The sequence below is a fragment of the Crocodylus porosus genome, unplaced genomic scaffold (genome assembly GCF_001723895.1).
Source record: "Crocodylus porosus isolate Cpor-Errol unplaced genomic scaffold, CroPor_comp1, whole genome shotgun sequence".
In the NCBI taxonomy this organism is placed as follows: domain Eukaryota; kingdom Metazoa; phylum Chordata; order Crocodylia; family Crocodylidae; genus Crocodylus; species Crocodylus porosus.
The window spans coordinates 15,927,221-15,945,548 of NW_017728907.1; the positions used below are offsets into that span (position 1 = coordinate 15,927,221).

General features: G+C 43.3%; 1 protein-coding gene across 1 annotated transcript in view; it reads right to left on the bottom strand.

Annotated features, from left to right (window-relative positions):
• ADCY10 (adenylate cyclase 10, soluble) overlaps positions 1-18,328 on the bottom strand; it is a 64,337-nt gene that overhangs the window by 4,571 nt on the left and 41,438 nt on the right. The window contains exons 24-34 of the mRNA XM_019530847.1: positions 18,043-18,094; positions 16,987-17,218; positions 14,566-14,673; positions 11,931-12,109; positions 10,627-10,783; positions 9,660-9,864; positions 9,480-9,576; positions 7,976-8,091; positions 6,922-7,039; positions 5,558-5,753; positions 3,378-3,566 (exon numbers count right to left, since the gene is read on the bottom strand). Coding sequence (XP_019386392.1) covers positions 3,378-3,566; positions 5,558-5,753; positions 6,922-7,039; positions 7,976-8,091; positions 9,480-9,576; positions 9,660-9,864; positions 10,627-10,783; positions 11,931-12,109; positions 14,566-14,673; positions 16,987-17,218; positions 18,043-18,094 — 1,649 coding nt within the window. The remainder of the gene's footprint in view (positions 1-3,377; positions 3,567-5,557; positions 5,754-6,921; positions 7,040-7,975; positions 8,092-9,479; positions 9,577-9,659; positions 9,865-10,626; positions 10,784-11,930; positions 12,110-14,565; positions 14,674-16,986; positions 17,219-18,042; positions 18,095-18,328) is intronic.

Consider the following 18,328-nt stretch of genomic DNA (forward strand, 5'->3'; position numbering starts at 1 on the left):
CCACAATTCAAAAAGGATGTGGAGAAGCTTGAGAGAGTCCAGAGAAGAGTCACACGCATGATCAGAGGTCAGGAAAACAGACCTTGATGAGAGGCTGAGAGCTATAGGACTCTTCATCCTGGAAAAGTGCAGGCTCAGGCACGAGCTGGTGGCTGTGTATAAGTTTATAAAGCATGCTCACCAGGATCTGGAGGAACGTCTGTTCACCAGAGTGCCCCAAGGGATGACAAGGTCAAACGGTCACAGACTAGACCATTTCAGGCTAGACATAAGGAAGAACTTCTTTACTGTCCACACTCCTAAGGTCTGCAATAGGCTGCTGCCAGAGGTGGTTCAAGCACCTACTTTGAACACCTTCAAGACACATTTAGACGTTTATCTTGCTGGGATCCTATGAACCCTGCTGACTTCAGGCTCCTGGGGCAGAGGGCTGGACTTGAAGATCTTCCGAGATCCTTTCCAGCCCTAATGTCTATGAAATCTTTGAGGTGACTTTCTGGACTTTTTGAAGGGCTCTTGGTTGGACTTTTGAAGGGTTCTTGCCTGGAGTCTTCTCAGGAGTTTTGGCTGCAGGTTTTTCTAGAGTCTTGCCTGCTTTCTTAAAGAAAACATCTGAGGATACATAGACAGATGTTCTCCAGGGAGATGGGTGATGCAATAAACTTGTCCACTGGCATAGCGCTACATCAGAAAGTCATAACAAGGTGTCAATTTATAAATGTAAGTGCCGTTTGTTGCAACTCGAAACATCTTAAGTTGAGGACTGCCTGTATAGCCTACAGTTATAATCTGCCTCAATGGAAAAGAAAATAAGATCTACCGAGAAAAGTGAGGAGGTTTATAGTACATGAAAAATATTCTGATATTGCCTCACAAGAACAGATTAAAATTAGAGCAGGGATTATCAACCTGCTCGACCTGACAGTGGTACTTTTGCTTCCAGAGCCAGTGGTGACTACTGTATCTCATTTATTCTACAGCTCCCTTGGCTATCATCACATGGCCCATGTGCTTTGTCTGCACAGATTGTTGTGGTCAAGCACCTGGTACCATGCACTGGTTTTCTACTGGTTTACTTGCACTGCAAGTTGCCAGTTGGAAACATATTCCAAATGCTTTGGCGTATCTAATAGCTTTGAATCAGCTATTAGATAACAGCACCAAAAAGCCCCACTGAAGCACCTGATTTATACAGATGCTGTGGAGTCAGGCTGAAACAACGCACTGCTTCTTCTGGTAAAGTGCTTTTGTGGGGGATAAGGGGATGTTAACATCCACGGGCAGCCCCTTCTTTCCACAGTTCTCCCAATAGTGCTGTTTTTCAAGCTATTACCTGCTCCCACTCAGCCTAGTTGCAAGTAGTAGGTTGCAGCTACTGCCCTGAGATAGCTGCTCATCTGTCTACTCCAGATCCAAGTATAATTTACACTGGTGTACAAAAATCATGTAAATTACGTAAGTGTAACTGGCACATATTCAAACCCTGCAATTTGCACTGGCAACAAACTAACCACTAACTGTGATGCCTGTATACAGCTTCATTCAAAATTGCTACCATCAAGGAGCAAACTGTAGCCTGTGTTCAGAGAGCAACCAATCACAAAGCCATGTTTCTCGGGAATAGTGTGTTCTATACAATGAATGGTACTAAATTATTAACAATATTGGATATAGTATTGTTTACATCTACAACCCTTAGAGGCAGCCCAGTTATATCCAGGTAAGTCCTAAGTATGCAGTACTACTAAGATATCTGAGGGTCTTAGGCTGTGTCTCACTTCCCAGGCTGGGAGATATTGGGGTGCATCTATACCTACGCTTTACTGTAGAGCTGACTAATTAGCTCTGCAGTAAAGCATTACCATCTACACATATATCTGTATTAGGGCACAGTAAACTAATTAACTCCGCTGGGTTATTTGACCCCAGCAGTCTTTCCTGCCCAGAGCAGGGGAGCTGGACCCAATGATCTCACAAGATCCCTTCCAGCTCTAAGTTTCTGTGAAAGTGTGTATGTAAGATAGTACTGTACTTGCTCCGGACAGCAGAGTAGTTATGTGCACCGAAACACCTGTGTAGACAGTGACCAGGGATGGCTGGGGCACAAGGGTGCTACAGTGTGCCAGATAGCCCCACACTGTATCACCTTCATGCCCCAGCCAGCCCCTCCATAGCATGTTTACTGCTACATGCTAATGGCACATTTAGATATGCTCAATAGCAGTACTTGTCAAGTATGGGCTTGTTTGTTTTTTAATGTAACTGGGGACTTGAAGGGGGTTTTTTTTGTTTGTTTGTTTTTAAATGTAGCTGCCCCATAAGGTAATCAGTAACACAGTTCATGGAATTCTGAAGGGGTTGTATTTCACACTGTGGGAAGGAAATCCAAGCGATGTGGGTCAATAAGTATATACAGTGGTGGGTGAAGGATCAAGTGCCACTTCCATTTCTTCCTCTGTGCCCTATCCTAAATGCCACACTATCCCAGGATGTTTGAAATATATCACAAATGTCAGTGGAAGTTAGTACCTACATGGGCTTAGAACGTGCATCAGTTCATCCAGGATTTGGATCATCTGCTTTCACGATCCTTCCCTTTGCTTCTCTACATAGCAGTTACTGAAATGCTCCCAACTCTACTTTCTTTCAAGGATTCACAAACCACTTTCAAGAGAACATGTCAGCTAAATTCTAGGGCTGTGTGTAGATAAAACAAGGGGCATGTATGCATGACACTTTAAAGCAGGTTAAACACTTTTGCACTGCTTTAATGGTGTTGGCGTTTGCATGTGTCAGTGGTGTATTACACATTAATTCCAGCCACAGTAGCAAATTCGGTGGCATAATGTGCCTTAAATGACTTGGGGTGCAGCAAACTAAAACTTGGTGACCTACAGCTGCGGAGTGAAGCACCGGGCTCTGTGCAGCTCAGGGGCTCTGCAGGAAGCCCGTGCAGGCAGCCTGGCAGCAGCCCAGGAAGGTAGGCTCTGCCCCTCTCCCCCCACACCCCCAAGAAGCGGTGAGCCTGAATTTCCCCACCCCCCACCGAGCCTGCTTGCCTGTGCTGCAGGGGGGCCCAGTGCTTGCCTCTGCAGCTGCAGTGCCCCCCAGGACCCTTGAGCCAGGTGCCTGTAGGCGAGTGCTGCCTGCAAGGGGCCACCACTGCCACAGAGGGAAGCACCAGCCCCACCCTGCAGCTCAGGGACCACTCTGCCTGCCGGCAGCTTGCCCTCCCCTCCCCTGCATGACATGGGGGTTTAAAGGGCTCTAAATTGAAGTGGTATTTTTAAAAACCCACCACTTCATTATAGGGTCCCCATGTCATCCACACACACCCTAAGAAAAGAGTTTATAGATTACCCATTTTTGGAACTTACATCGCTTATCTCCAGCCAGGACTTCTCCAAGATGTTACCATACATGTCGCTGACTTCCAGCCCTTTCTCCAGGTAGAACTGACTCTGCTCTTCATCACCCAACATCAGAAAAACATAGGCTTTCAGGTGGTAAATCCTAGCATAATAGATAGGGCTTGTACAGCATCGAGAGAAAACTTCTTCCAAGGTCTAACAAGAAAACATTTGAAAGTCATGTCAGAAGAAAGCCCAAGAGCTTTGAGACATACCATATTACAGCACAGGTATCTCCCTGAGGAGACAAACCAATGGAAGCAGGAATGAAATACAGTCCAAAACGGATTCAGATTGCTTGGATTCATCTCTGTCATGCTCCTAAGCAGGACTCTGCAACTCGGCTACCCAGAAGTCTTTCTTCCCATCTTCAAGACAATTCCCTTTTGGGAATATTCATGAGCATAGGAACCTGCACTCCATTCAGTTGATTGCAGGCTCCCTGTGTCCCAACTCCTGCTTGCAGGGAGAATCTAGAAGCATAAGATGAATGTGGTGGGGAGCCACTGTGATCTTAATAGCACGTTTTTCTGTTTCCTTGCAACTTCAAAATATTCCATTGTGGTTTGTTCACCCAAACGATATGCAATAATTACTGACTCTCAAAATATACAACCCAAGTGCAATATTAACAAACTATTGCTGTTATATAAGAGATAAACCCCATTTGTTGAGTCCCCCATTGATTTCTGGGTTCTAACATCATCAAACTCAAGTTTCTGTCTTCCCTATAAAGATCAACAGTATAGAACAGGGGCATCAAGCATACGGCCTGTGGGCCAGAACTTTTCCATCTCAACCAACGGTAATGCAGCAGGCTACCAGAAGTTGGCGGGGCATGGCAACTGGAGCATGTCCTGCCACAAAAATTGGGGGCCCTGGACCCTGATGGACATTGCCATCAATGTCAGGGGGCAACCAAGGGCTGTACAGACACAGCCCTCACTTACCCTGCTGCTGCCTGCCCCTGGACCATACTACCACCCATTCCTGGACCCACACTGCTGCCTGCCACTAGATCCATGCCTCTGCCCTTTCCTGACCCCATAGTGCCACTCAATCCCCCACGCATGTCGTTGCTTGACCCCAGGTGCACACTGCTGCCCACTCCTGAACCCACTCAGGCTGCTGCCTACATCTGGATCCGCACTACTGCCTGCTCCCCCACCACCACTGCTACCCAATCCCCAACCAGCATCACTGCCTGCTCTCCCATCCCTGGACCAAGGCTGCAGTCTCTGGACCCAGATCCACTACAGCTGCTGCTGACTCCACAGATTTGGCCCAGGAGAAGCCCTGTGGTCCGGATTTAGCCAAGGGCCCATAGTGAGTTTGACGCCCCTGATATAATTTAACCATGGAGTACAAAAATTGTGATCCTCCTCACCCCCCTAGAAATATACAAATCTTTGCAAAAACATAAATATACACACGCACATATGTGTATATTTATGTTTATATATTGTATATGTTATATGTAGCTATATAAAACCGTAAATACACATGCACACATATGCTGGTGTGTGTGCATCTGTATGTGTATATACACACACACATATATATATATATATATAGAAACATTGGTAAAACATTATACAATAAAAGCTGTGTTAACCGGCATTTAAGTAACCGGAATGCTCCACTAACCAGAATTTCTGGCTGGCTGGCCAGCCAAACACAGGGAAGGGGGTGGGGGAGCTCTCTCTCAGTGGCCCCCGCCACCCACCACCCTGCACTGCTGCTGCTCCTCATGCAGCCGCCGCCACCCCCCATGCCACGTGTGGCCAAAACACCCTGCCTCGGGTAACCGCAATTTTTAGATAACCAGCACCACCCCCTTACCTCACTCTTGCTGGATAACAAAGCTTTTAGAGAGAGAGAGAGAGAGAGAGAGAGAGAGAGAGAGAGTGTGTTAGTCAAATATTATATATGTTTGACCAATTTCCACTAACTATGCCAAAAATTGAAAGTTTTTATATTGTTTTATAAGTTGCTCTCCATTGACCCCCATGTCTGACATCGCTGATCTTTGGATGAGGTTTACTGTATCTAGCCCCAATACAAGATGATGTTAGTCTACCACTGTTAGAATATTACATTTTATAGGATTTCCCCACAACATGAACTGCCCCTTCTCTCTCTCTCACCTTTAGCACCCTGGTACGCGTCTCTCGGACCTTTTGAGGTTTAATCTCAGCATGGTTATGTAGCTGAAGGATGTGACACTCCAAGAAACTGCAACATCCATGAGCAGCAAAGAGCGAGGCACTAGTTCTCCTCATTAACCGTCTGGCCTTTTCAAAAGGCTCTCGGAAGTTGTCCCACTGCTGAAGTCTGGCAAACCTATATCAACAAGAGAGAAATCTGTCAGATCAGAGATCAGATTATTAGACCATCACCTCAGGAACAGCTTTCAGCCTTAATCAATACTTTTTTTTTCAGAAAAAGATAAAAAGCCCATGCTGTGAAATGCTGTATATTGGGAAAAGAAATTTCATCCTAACCCTTGCAATGAAGTATGAGACTTGATTACCAACGAAGTAGTGTAAAGCCAGTATGTCTTTTCATGCCAGAGCTGTACAAGGTGTCTAACATGATGACTTGAATTTTCTTGTTAAGAAGGCTTTCAGGCCTGGTCATCTGCGTATCCAGATTTGGTGGTCTACATCACATTTTTGGTTACCTTGGTGGCCAAAAATGCCACTTACACCTGAATAAGGGTTCTGTGGAGGCAATGTCATGAAGAAGTAGCCCATTGATAGAACCTCTCCTGAGTCACCCAAAATATAGTAGAAGAGACTTAGCTAAAATACTCCCTTTATTGTGCTAATGGGGCAGCAATGCTGCTTCCAAACCAGAAGGTAATATAGGGAAGATGGATGGAACAAGGTGTGAAAAAGTGATATCCCTATAATTGTAGACCAGAAAAAAAATACAAAAAACTAAAAGCAAAATAAGAATGACTCGGCTATTGCTGGGCTAGGTTTTATGGTGGATATTAAGATAGAAATTCAGCTACTAACAGGAAGACACTGCTCAGGAAATCATGCCCTGTTAGTCTGGGAGATACTGTGCTAATAGCTGTGTTCAGCTTCCGAGAAAGCTGGAGGTAAGCGAGAAATTTCAGGAAGTCTGCATGGATTCAGTCTGAGCCAAGTGCTTTGGCAGTTAATAAATGTGTGATGCGTGCATTCCCGAAGACTCCACAGAAGACTTCCACAGTGGTAAAGAAAAAAGAAGCATAACCAATAAACAGCCACCACAATGGTCCTTCCATAATTATAGGTGAGCAGAATCCCACACGATCTAACTTAACCACTCTGAATCTTATCAAAATACCGGATCAACCATCTGATTTCAATGAAGCCATTTCTGGACAAAGGGCCTACTCAACAGGAATGCTGTTGATGGCACTCAGCCCAAAGTTCCCAAGTTCCAAGCTACTACTGGGCAAAATAGAAACTAAACCCATAGCAGGGAAAAGCAATTTTGAGGAGACTTTGTACATTACCAAATGGCCAAGGATGAGTACAGTCCAAGCATTATGCCACTCTGAGACATAAGGATACAGTTTGTTTCATTTTGCTGTACAAATTCCAGGCACTCTTTAAATGGCTTATATGTCCACCCTGTAAAAGAAATTTGCATTAGAGAAGTAATCTTTCCCTGAGACAGTTGCATGTCTCCTTGCTCTGATGCTGCCAGATTGGACACTGGTAGTCAAAAAGAGTAGCTGACTTTCCTACTAGATGATTAATTCAGAGATCAATCAAAATCTAACAGAAAAATTGCAAAGCTGAGGGCTTACTTGGCACTTCTGACTGTCAGAGGTTCTGCAAACATAACCTAGAGCAGAAAGATAGACCCAGTGCTGGGCAAAAAAGTATTGTGCCAACAACTTTTTACTGTGGTAAAAGGTTATTGTACAATTCTACTCAGTACTACTGGGAACACCAGCTCTGGATAGTCTGGTCTAGCAAGTAGGACTGTTCAGGACCTAACTGGAGACACTATTATACCAAGAAAAATATGCATTAGCCAACATGGCTATCTTTACTTGTTAACTGATGCAGGTTATACTGGTAAAAGCACTTGCATACCATGAGGATTTTGCCAGTTTAGGGACACCCTTATAGCTATGTTGGCAAAGATGCACACACACACACCCTGTTAGAAAATTGGCACTTTCTTGGGGCTGGAAAGCAGGGTAATTGGGACAGGCACCAGGAGGCATTCTTCCATTCTGACTGGAGAGCCAAGTTAAAGGAGGCTTTCTGGCCAACTTTACATCCTCCCATCTCCCACAATTAGACTCCAAATAGTGTGCGATAGCATTCAACCATGTCAAACTTCACACAGAGATGAATATCCCTTCATTTAAGCTAGAACACCTTTTTTCTGAAACCGTTTAGCCCCTTACTTCAAAAACTAACCATTTCAATTAAAATAAAAGTCAAAAATGCCAGACTGAAGCCCCCATTTTTGGTGACCATCCCTGACAAGGAGACAGAAGAACTTTGCAAAGCATGTTGCTCACTGTGATCTTCCTCATCATCAGTACTTACCAGCATAAAGCAAGAGATCTAGACAGCTTGAAAAAAAACAAGCCCGTGCAAGGATCTTCTCCTCTCGAAAGGCCAACTTCTCCAGCCACTGCAGTACTTGCTTACATTCCTGGCTTCTAGGGAGAAGCACAACAAGGAGCCATTGTGGAGGGTTACTGCACAACCCAAGCAGAATCAGAAGTGCTATTTCCTCCTTGTGTCTTTATTCCACCATTTCTCTTCCTTTATTCATGCCTTATCCTCTGTTTTCCCATATACTTCTCTATTCATCAATCTATCCTACTTTTCCATCCAAGGTAGGGGTGTACGAAACAGGCTGTATTCAATCTGGATTTGGATTTGAGTCAACGAATCTAAATCTGCAGATTTGACACTGATTCGAAGAATAAGCGATTCAGCCATAGACACAGCTTTAAATGTTTTTTCTACATACCTTCAGATAACAGGAGCAGCTTGTGATCGCTGTGATGCTGGGTTAGGTCGAGTGTCCCACAGGAAAATGGGGTGGTCCCCCGCATGCTTGCCAGCAAACCCAGAAGTAAACCAGAAGTACTTCCAGTCCACTTCTGGGTCCGCCAGGGAGCACACCGGGGGGCCCCCCCGCATCTCCCCAACTCAGTGACCCTGAATGCACCCCTCCCAGACCCAGGAGGCACCAGTCACTGAGATAAGGGTTGCAGGAGGACCCCCTGCATGCTGCCTGACAGACCTGGAAGTGGACCGGAAGTGATTCTGGTCCACTTCCGGGTCTGCTGGTGAATGCGCTGGGGAGCCCCCCACACTCATGTGGGACGCTCCATCTGCCCCAACATCTCAGTGTGCATGAGCCACTTGGTACCTTGAAGTATGTAGAAAAAACATTTAAAGCTACATCTATGTCTGAATCGCCAAATCTCTTCAAATTGATTTGGAAGGTTCCAATTCAATTTGGAGAGATTAAAGGGTCTCCTGATTCACTTCAGATTTGGAGATTTGGCCACCGAACTGAGCCAAATTGAATCAGGGACTGAATCTTTGCACAGCCCTAATCCAAGGTTCTTTGAACAACAAGCGTATCAAGAAGAGTTTCAGTATACCAGCCCAAAATGCAAGACTTGGAATTGCCAGTGATTGTCTACCAGCTTTCAAAGTCTTCCCCAACATTCAAAGTCTCCAAGTATGCTTTTATCTGCGAGGACCAGAGTGACCAATCTATCCCTGCAGACAAATGTGCTGTAGAGCAAACAAATATGTGATCAGGAAGCCACTGTAGCCCACAGAATGTAGTAGTTGGTGAGATTAAGAATATGGAATAACCCTTTTACCTGCTGGAGAAGGAAGAAAACAAAAGGTGACACATGATCCGTCCCAGTCTACATGACCAAGACTCATAAACCCCAAGAGTAGAGATATATACTTCTCTTTGCAGGAGGAAAAGATTTCCCTGAGAAGGAAAATGCCAGCCAAGCCAAACAAAAGCCAAACATCAGCTTGTCCATATAGGAAAATAAGATTTATCTAATACCTCATGCTCAGAAAGAGGGATTGGAAAAGTACGCTAAGAATCATATAGTCCTGGTTGTGTTTCTTCAGATGCAAACAGATTTCATGGGCTCGATAGCCTGAGGAGAAAACACGCATAATTAAATGTTTCACTCTTAACTGTGACAAGTTCTCAAACAAAAAATGATGTCAGAAGACTTACCTAATTCAATTGAAAATGGCAGGCTACCTAAACAGTGCTTTATATAGGCCAAAGACTGTGCTAATTTAATGGTGGTTAATAGCCCTCCTCCAACCAGCTTTAGGTGAGAGCTACGTTGGATCGCCATCAACTCATATTTCATCCAGTCATCTTGGCAACCAATTGTCTGGCAGCAAAGTGCATATTCTATGTAAGATGAAATGATCTGAAATATTCCAAACAAGAAAGCCTGTGAGCTTGGACCTGTAGATTAGAACGTTCTGTCAAGTATTACCTGACACCAGCCTAAAGGGGACTGGATAAAATCTCCAGATCCCTTTTTTCAATTTCCCTTACAGTTGCTCACCATTAAAAAGTTTATAACTGTTACCAAAGTTTATTAGGGTCATTTTTACCAAAGTTTATTAGGGTCACATCTAAAGGCAGCCGTCAGGATTGTCCTACTATTATGCTTGGTACCATACAGGCACAAAATATACATTTGTATAAAAAATTAATAGCTTAAAAATTGGAGGCAACAAAAACAGATGGACGGACATACAGAACTACCTGAATTTCAGGCCAAATCTTTTGGGAAGTTCAAAAATGTCAGTGAATTTTCATTGTCACATTATCATATCTCTGTTATCTCTGTTCTTGCCAAAGATAAAAGTGTTGAAACATCATAAGAGAGTTTACAGCCATCTTAATTACTGGCAGAGAAAGAAGCAAAACATGCCACAAAAATCACAAGCAGGCTGGTTTTCCATGACATTTTTAGCCCTAGAAGCTTGGATGACTTGAATAGCATTCACAGAAAAAACTGGATTCATTGGGATTTTACCCCAGGCAAAGCCCTTTAGACATTACATGTTGGTCCAGAGCCAATGTAAATTAGGTCTCAGCTCCTCAGTCCCTTTACAAAAGAGTGTGCCCTAGCAGTTAGAAGCCAGGGCATACTAGTTATTTTCTTCTCTTTAGGGCTCACCTGGTGCTCATCCTCTGATTCCTCTGCTGAGTTCACACTCATGAGTGCTGCTAGCTGAGAAAACTTCCTGCTGGTGTTAGCAGAGTCCTGGCTGAAGATCTGCCACAGTAAGGAAAGGCAGTGGTTCTGCTGATACAGACAAGCTAGTTTCTTCTCCCTGTTGCACCACAGACATTTTTAGGCAGAGAAGGTATTAGCAGCCCCAAAATCTAACTATTGTAGCTTATCAAAACAGAACAAAGAAAGCAGTCAGAAAGCTCATCTGGGCTATTCTACGTCCTCCTGAGAGGGGAGGCAGCCGGGAGAATGTCAGGGGCAGGTGAGGGAAAAGGAGCAAAGTAGGAGGAGGAAAGTTGAATCTTTGGAAGGCTGTATGCTATCAGTGGTGCTAGAAGCAAAAAGGGTCATGACTCAGAGGCTGGGGTACCAATGTACGTGTAACCATGAGGAGAAGGCAGGAGACAATTTTGCCCCACAACGTCCAGCTCAGAGAAAGACAACAGTGCCCCCCTTCCCACACCTTGGCGTGGCTGACAAGAGGCGGAAGAGAAGATGAGGCTGCTGTATGGACCCAGGCCACAACAGAGCAGCACTTCAGTTCCAGATAGATGTTGCCCCCTGCAGCTATGACCCCAGGCTGCAGCCTGTTGAGCATCTTCCTTATCTAGGCCCCAAGCCTGTAGGTTCATGTTAGCATAGCAATGAAGGCCTTAGCCAGGGCACAAAGGGGCAGCTGTAATTGAGGCAAAAGCATCCCCTTTGTCCCTCCACTATTATCTGTTCTGGCTGTGCTACTTGGTTCCAGTGGTTGTATGACTTACTTTGAAGCTGTTACAGTTGGCCCAGGATCACAAAGGCTGAGAACTACTGTCCTGTATGGGTTGTACTAGCACTTATCAGGACTGGGTAAGTTAAAGTATGTTTCCCATATTGATATATGAGCGTTCCCTTTGAATGACTGGTTAGCAAGAAGAGTCAGTTTTAATCTGCCTTTAAACTGTAGCAGTTTGTATAAAATATCCTGAATAGTCTAGCCCTGTTTTTCAAAACAATTGCCTCGCTCTTGCATACTGTACCACTGAAGAGTGTAGCTATTCATAATTCTCCCTTTGTCATTGCATCTAAGCATTTGTGTTTAAAGTTTCATTCCTGCAAAGGCTTAAGTACAATCTTACCATGAAGTATGAGAATTGTTCAAATACTTCATGTTAAGCACATGCATAAGTATTTGCAGTATTAGGACCTAAATAGTGTCCCAGGGTAAACTCTACCCAACCCAATTTTATTCCAATTCTGCTTCCTACCCAGTATTGCTAGGATGCGGACAAGGCTGGTTCTTCTGTTGAGATGCATGCTTTGACATTTCAGTCACAGTCTTAAAAAAGACTCCAATTGAAGTAAGTGGGAACTTCCTGCCAAGTAAACTCAAAGCCTTCTTGAACATTTTCTTTGCCAGTTTCATTTGGCCCATATTATAGCACACCTGTAGAAAGGTACAAACAATAAAACAAGGACTGTAACGCTGTCTTTCAACTGCACTAACAGAAGCTGTTGGCCGTCAGATATCATTTTCTATACCTAGCACTAGGACAAAAAAAAGCAGACACCAAATACCATATTTACTCAAGTATAAAATAAGTTCCCCCCCCCACCCATCAGCATGGGGGGAAAGCTCCTCATCTTACATTTGCATACAAGGAAACCTCATTAAATGCACCATCTGCAGCATGTGCTCATAATGGAAACAAATTATGCAGTTGATTAAATGCAGCCAACACTGACTATGACTGTAAAACATACAACCTGTATTAGACAATTTTTTTTACAAAAATATTTGTGTGTATATGTATGTATGTGTACATATATGTGTGTGTATGCATATACATGTACATCTACATATGCTGGGTTTTTTACTGTAGCCGTATTGGTCTAAGGACATAGGCAGGCCAGGTTCTTTTGGTAGATGTGATATATTTTATTGGACCAACTGAGTAGTTGGAAAAAGGTTCTTTGCAAGCTTTGCAATATATACACATATACATACACACATTACACTGTTCTTATTCCTGTTACAATAACAGGGCACCCACAAGAAAGTTTTAAAAAAATATGTTTCATGCTCCACTTCAAATCAGCCAAATCAATTCCAGAACATATTGATTGAATAGAACTCAATCATTCCAAAAACTGTATTGATTGAGCAGGCAGAACTCACTCGTTCTAAACACCATGTATGGTGCTATAACCAACAAGCATCCTTTGTCCCATGTTCTCAACCTGGGACTTCAGATATTCCCAAATCCATTAGCAGGCATCCTACACCAGAGGCCTTGGGATTCAGACGGCCCCACTTGATCTACATTTGATTTGAGACAAAAGGCCAAGAAGCATTAGTACAACTCATCTGAATAAGATACATGGTAGTGTCCATTGCATGCAGTCTCCCTAAGCACTGATTCCTTTTAAAGCCATGGTGAGCCACCATACTGCATATATTTCAACACTCTCTTCACTCCCACAGCTGAGCTGTGCATTTCTCTTCCATTTCCAATGGTTCCTGTTTCTTCACCATCCTTAAGCATCTGACAAACATCACTAAATAGGGCCCCAAACAGTTTACCTAGATCTCCTCTGTTAACTCCTGTCTTAGCCTGTCACATATGATTAGTGTGACCCTGTCCTCCATGAGATGTCACCAGACCAAGTTCCCTTTGCCTCATATGTATATATATTTTTGGAGGATCCCAAGACTTGTAATGACACCTGGTTCCAATCATGAGTGGAGGGGTCTAATTAGCACATGGATCCTTTGTGGGGAGTGGTTGGCATACACAAACATACTGAGCAGTGCTGAGCTATAGAATCACGATGGTTTTAAATACTGTTGACTCTACAGCAGCCCAGCCCAGTGAACTGTATGGTAAGTGATGAGCTTTTTGGCTTTGGATTAATATCATGCATAATTTGTACTATAGATAAAGTAGGTACCAAAGTGCTGCTTAAAAGTGTGTTTATGGAGTACCTGTGCTAAAACTTGCAGCAGTTTAAAAAAGAGGTAAAATGCATCAAACCTGGATGAATTAAGTCTCTGAGTGCCTGTAGTAATTTGCCTATTTGAAGATTACTATAAGCATGCTTATTTCAAAGTCAGTGTTTTCAAATTTGTGCCTTACTTCCATATGCTCCAGGAAGGGTGTGACAGCAAGAGGGGAGAAAGGCCTGCAGGGAAATGAAGTTGGGGAGGCAGAGGGCAAGGGAGCCACCTGAACCCTCAAATTTATTTTCCCTGCTGTAGCAGTGGGTGGGGGAAAAAATCAAGGCAAACCTCCAATAATTAGATTCTATATCAGGAAAATTGTAACAAATTCTGTTCTATTTATAAATTTTCCATATATAGAATCTAATTATTCAGGGTGTTGTCATATAATCAGGGTCATCTTGTATTTGAGTAAATATGGTACATTCCCTGACCATAATATATGTTGAATATATTCCTATTTCCTTTATAAGAACAACTAGGAAGCTAAAGCCCCACCCTAATAACTGCAGCCATTTAGTTATTATTCTGTATCAACTGAGTTTAAGACCATCTGGTTTTGTGCTGAAAATCACTGCTCTGCAATCAAAAGATCTAAAGCACATACATAAAACGTGATATATCACCCCCTCTTGGTAAACGTGTTGGTGGTGCTGTTGTGGAGAGAGGCAAAGGAGGAATATTAGGCTCCTGCTTCAACAGGTAGCTAATAAATTTGAGTACCTGGCTCTGACTGAGAGCCAAGAAGCCTGAAATTGTTTTGATTGAAAGGTGAAGTGGACACAGAAGTGTAGACTGATGGGCCCAATGAGAATCAAGGGCTAGGAATTCCAGGACATTTGCTGTCATCTTCTGAAAGCCACCTCAGATATACATGAAAGGATTCCTCCCTGTCTCCTTACCTCACCCTTAAGGCTGTAGAAAGTGGCTTCCTCAAATAGGCTAATTACATGGCTTCTAGGATCCAGTGACTTGATCAGGTTCTCGGCTATATTCAGATTCATAAAGGCCTAAAACAAAGCAAATCACAAAGAGAGCAAATGACTGTCTGTGAAAATCACACATCCAGCCCCATCACTCACTGAAGACAGATTAATTCTATGGTCACCTGTGGCCAGTACAGATGACTAGAGAGAGTCAGTAACGAATCCTGTTGGTGGAAAGGTTCAATATAAGTGGAGAGAGCTCTCTGATTCCTACTTTTCACATCCCAAGTGTGTTGTAAGAGAAGAAGGAAGCGTTCCCAGGTCAGGTTATAAATAGAATAGGGCCACCGCAAAGCATTATACCTGATGATTCACTGTTAAAACTGTTCCAACCATGGTGCAGCGCAGCCTGAATCAGAGAGATGCAGCAGGGGATGCCCACTCTTCCCCATCCAGGCTGAGCTCAAACATATTGGAGAATCTACCCCAGGGGTTGTCAACCGGGGGAGCGGGGAAGCTTGCATGCAGTGGCCACTGCCACTACCCACTACCCCATGCTGCTGCTGCTCTCTGCATCCGGCTGTGCACCATTTCCTCCCCACCACACCTCATGTCTGGCTGCTGGGGAGTACTCCTATTAAAAAAGGTTGATCTAGCCTATAAACCCAAAGAGAACTCCTATGCCAAATCCAGGACAGTAAAGGAACTTTCCTTCTATTTGGAATAATCCAGGAACTAGGGGAACCACATGTAGAGTTGGGACGTGGGTCCACACAATCAGTCTAAGTGTTGAGTGACTAATGGTACTGACTGTAGCCTGTCATTGTATAAACAAGCCACAATGGAAGCCTCCTTTGCACAGTTCTGCCAAGAAATCTCACTGAAGAGCTGCAGCATGCCCCACTATAACAGCCCCTTTTCCCTTTCAAATTCCACTCCCGCACATAGCTCTGTAGATGCTTCTGATCTAAATTAGCTCTCTGCTACCTTAGTTGTGAGCTCCTAAATAGACCTGTTAATGTCTGACAATCCTGACTGGTCTGTCAAGATCACTCTGGAGCAGAGACTGCTCTTTAAAATATTGATACATATTACATGATAAAATGTCACCAAAAGACTCCTAGAATCACATTATTTATCATTTCACAAACCTCTTTGGTGTTAAGGTCATGACCCTTTGAGCCCTTTGTTGGCACTGGATTTATAACCCAGATACCTTGTTCTGGGTGGACTCAAAACCCTCAGACTGAGCACGATCTCTCCATTCAATAACAGGCAAATTTTACTGATACACAGCAATAAAAGATAAACATAATGCAAACAATTCTGTATCTACCAGTCCTAGAGCTGCCACAGAGGAAGGTGTGTCTGACTAGTATACAAGCTTTACCCTGAGATTCTTTCTTGAATGTCAGATATCAGCAGCCTGGAGGTGAGAGGCTGAAGCCCATCTTCCCCTGCATCCCTCCCTCCATCCAGTGGGAAGGATGAGACAGGCTGGTGGTGTGTAGCAATGGTAGCCTCAGGTTCCCTTCTTGGAGTCCTTTTGCTGGTCTTAAATTCCTCCTTTTGCATTCTTTCTCCCCTCTGATGACTCTTCATCTCTGGGTATCATTGACTAGTTTTCCTGTGTTCATCATATTGTCCACTTTCTATCCTTTCAGCATATTCTTTTGTTTCAAAAAGCCATCACATGCACACATTCTACTTTGGTTATTTACTGGTTTCTCCTAATTTGGTCCATCTACCAGAACCAGAAATCCCAAGGGCTCTGCAGTTTGGCACTGTGATCTGGAGGGTCCCTGATCTGTATCTGGGTACACTGTTCATGTTATGGAACACTGTAGTACATGTCTTTAGTTTCCCAGCCTGTGTGTCTTCTTGCCTGTGTCAGACACAGTGGGCCTTGAAGGAAACTTTATCATAAACAGGCTTTTAGAAATCAATTACGCCTTGCCATTGCCCTGGGCCATTGTTCTAATCTAATGCATATCTACTTTACCTATAAGCCAAGCCCAAAAAGAAAATCTTTAAATACCATTTTCTAACCATCACCCATGTTCCTAGGTGTTTTCTTGCATGGCATCTCTTGCCCTCAGCATCCCCTGTGCTCGCAAAGCATTCCAACTGTCAAACACAAATCAGATGGAACTTAATCTCCCACATGCTACATTTGGGATATTAAAATCCTACTTCACAGCAAGCAGTTTTGGTAATAGAGGAAGGAGAGAAGGCAAGTTTAAGACTTGATCCCACCATTTTCAAAATACAAAGAAATGTATGTTCCCAGATGCATGTGAGATTCTGCCAAAATGAGGAGAAGCAATAAAGAGAAAGATCAAGGGAGCTGACAATAATTCATTTGGAAGTTGGGTTCAAGGGAGACAAGCAGCTCACCATATAATTGTTTGAAAGGTTTAAGTATGCGGCTGCACATTCCAACAAGTAATACAAGGCTCTGGCCTCATCTCCTATTGCCATGCAGTGCCGGGCAAGGGGCATAAACACGGATGCCACAATCTGTTCACATTCACATGATGCCATGTATGTGGTCTTCCCTCTACCCTGGCCAAAAAGACGAATGATCTCATCCATCCTATCCAGAAACTCCTTTTGTGCAGCTTCAGCTCTGGTCAAAAGACAAGATCACAATTAACAATTAGGAGTTGATTTCCCTGATGCAAATATTGTCATTCTCCCAGTACAGACCAGGAACAATAGCATAGCAGCTAATGGATATAGATACTAATGACTGTTTGACAAGATTAATAATTAGCCACCCAGAATTAGGAATCCCAAGACAAGTGGTGTACAGCAGTCTATGGGGTAATGTTCCAATATGAATATGCATAAATAAAAAGGTATTACCATAACATAGTATAAATAAAGCTTCCCAGCATAGCACTAAATGGGGAGAGAAAACACCAGATCAGTGACTAATTAGTCTGAGAAGCAGCAACCTGTTTCACCTACTTTGGGTCTCCCCCACAAACAGTTGTGTAAGTAACATGAATGCTAGTCCTTCTATATTGCTTTTATCTCCCTTGTACAATCATAGTTGTGTTGTTTTTTTGGGCTTGTTAAATAAATGAGTTACTACTGCACTGTAAAGGCTCTGTCTATTGATAGCCTGACTACTATAACAAACTAGGCCAAAGATCAAACCCACTAAGACAATATCCTAAGTTACATCAGTGTAGATGCTGTGTGCCTATACTTATCCCAGAATTACCTAATGGTGAGGAGGTATAATATTGCCTATAGCATTCATGCTACGTAAGTCATCATTTGTCTGCTCTGGATCCCAGTATAATTTATATGGATATATGAAACTAAAGTAAATTATATATATGTTAATGTGTCATGCGCCTATGCCCATGATGTGCTGAAGTCCAGTTATTAACCAACTGTGATTGGCATAAATCAGTCAAATTGTAAATTACACTACACTACCTGAGGTTTTCCTCTAGCAAAGTACCATCTTTCTTTAAAAACCTTCCAATGTCTAGAAAGAAAAATAAAAAACAGTTAAATATCTCATCATATGTCACAGAGAACAAGCTATTTCTTACTATTTTTCCAGCATTATGTTAAAGAGATGAAATTCAAATGAGGGAAGTTATACTTGATCATCCCAGAAGTTCATTGCTGAGTTTCATAGATTTCATAGATTTCATAGACATTAGGGCTGGAAGGGACCTCGGGAGATCATCGAGTCCAGCCCCCTGCCCAAAGGGCA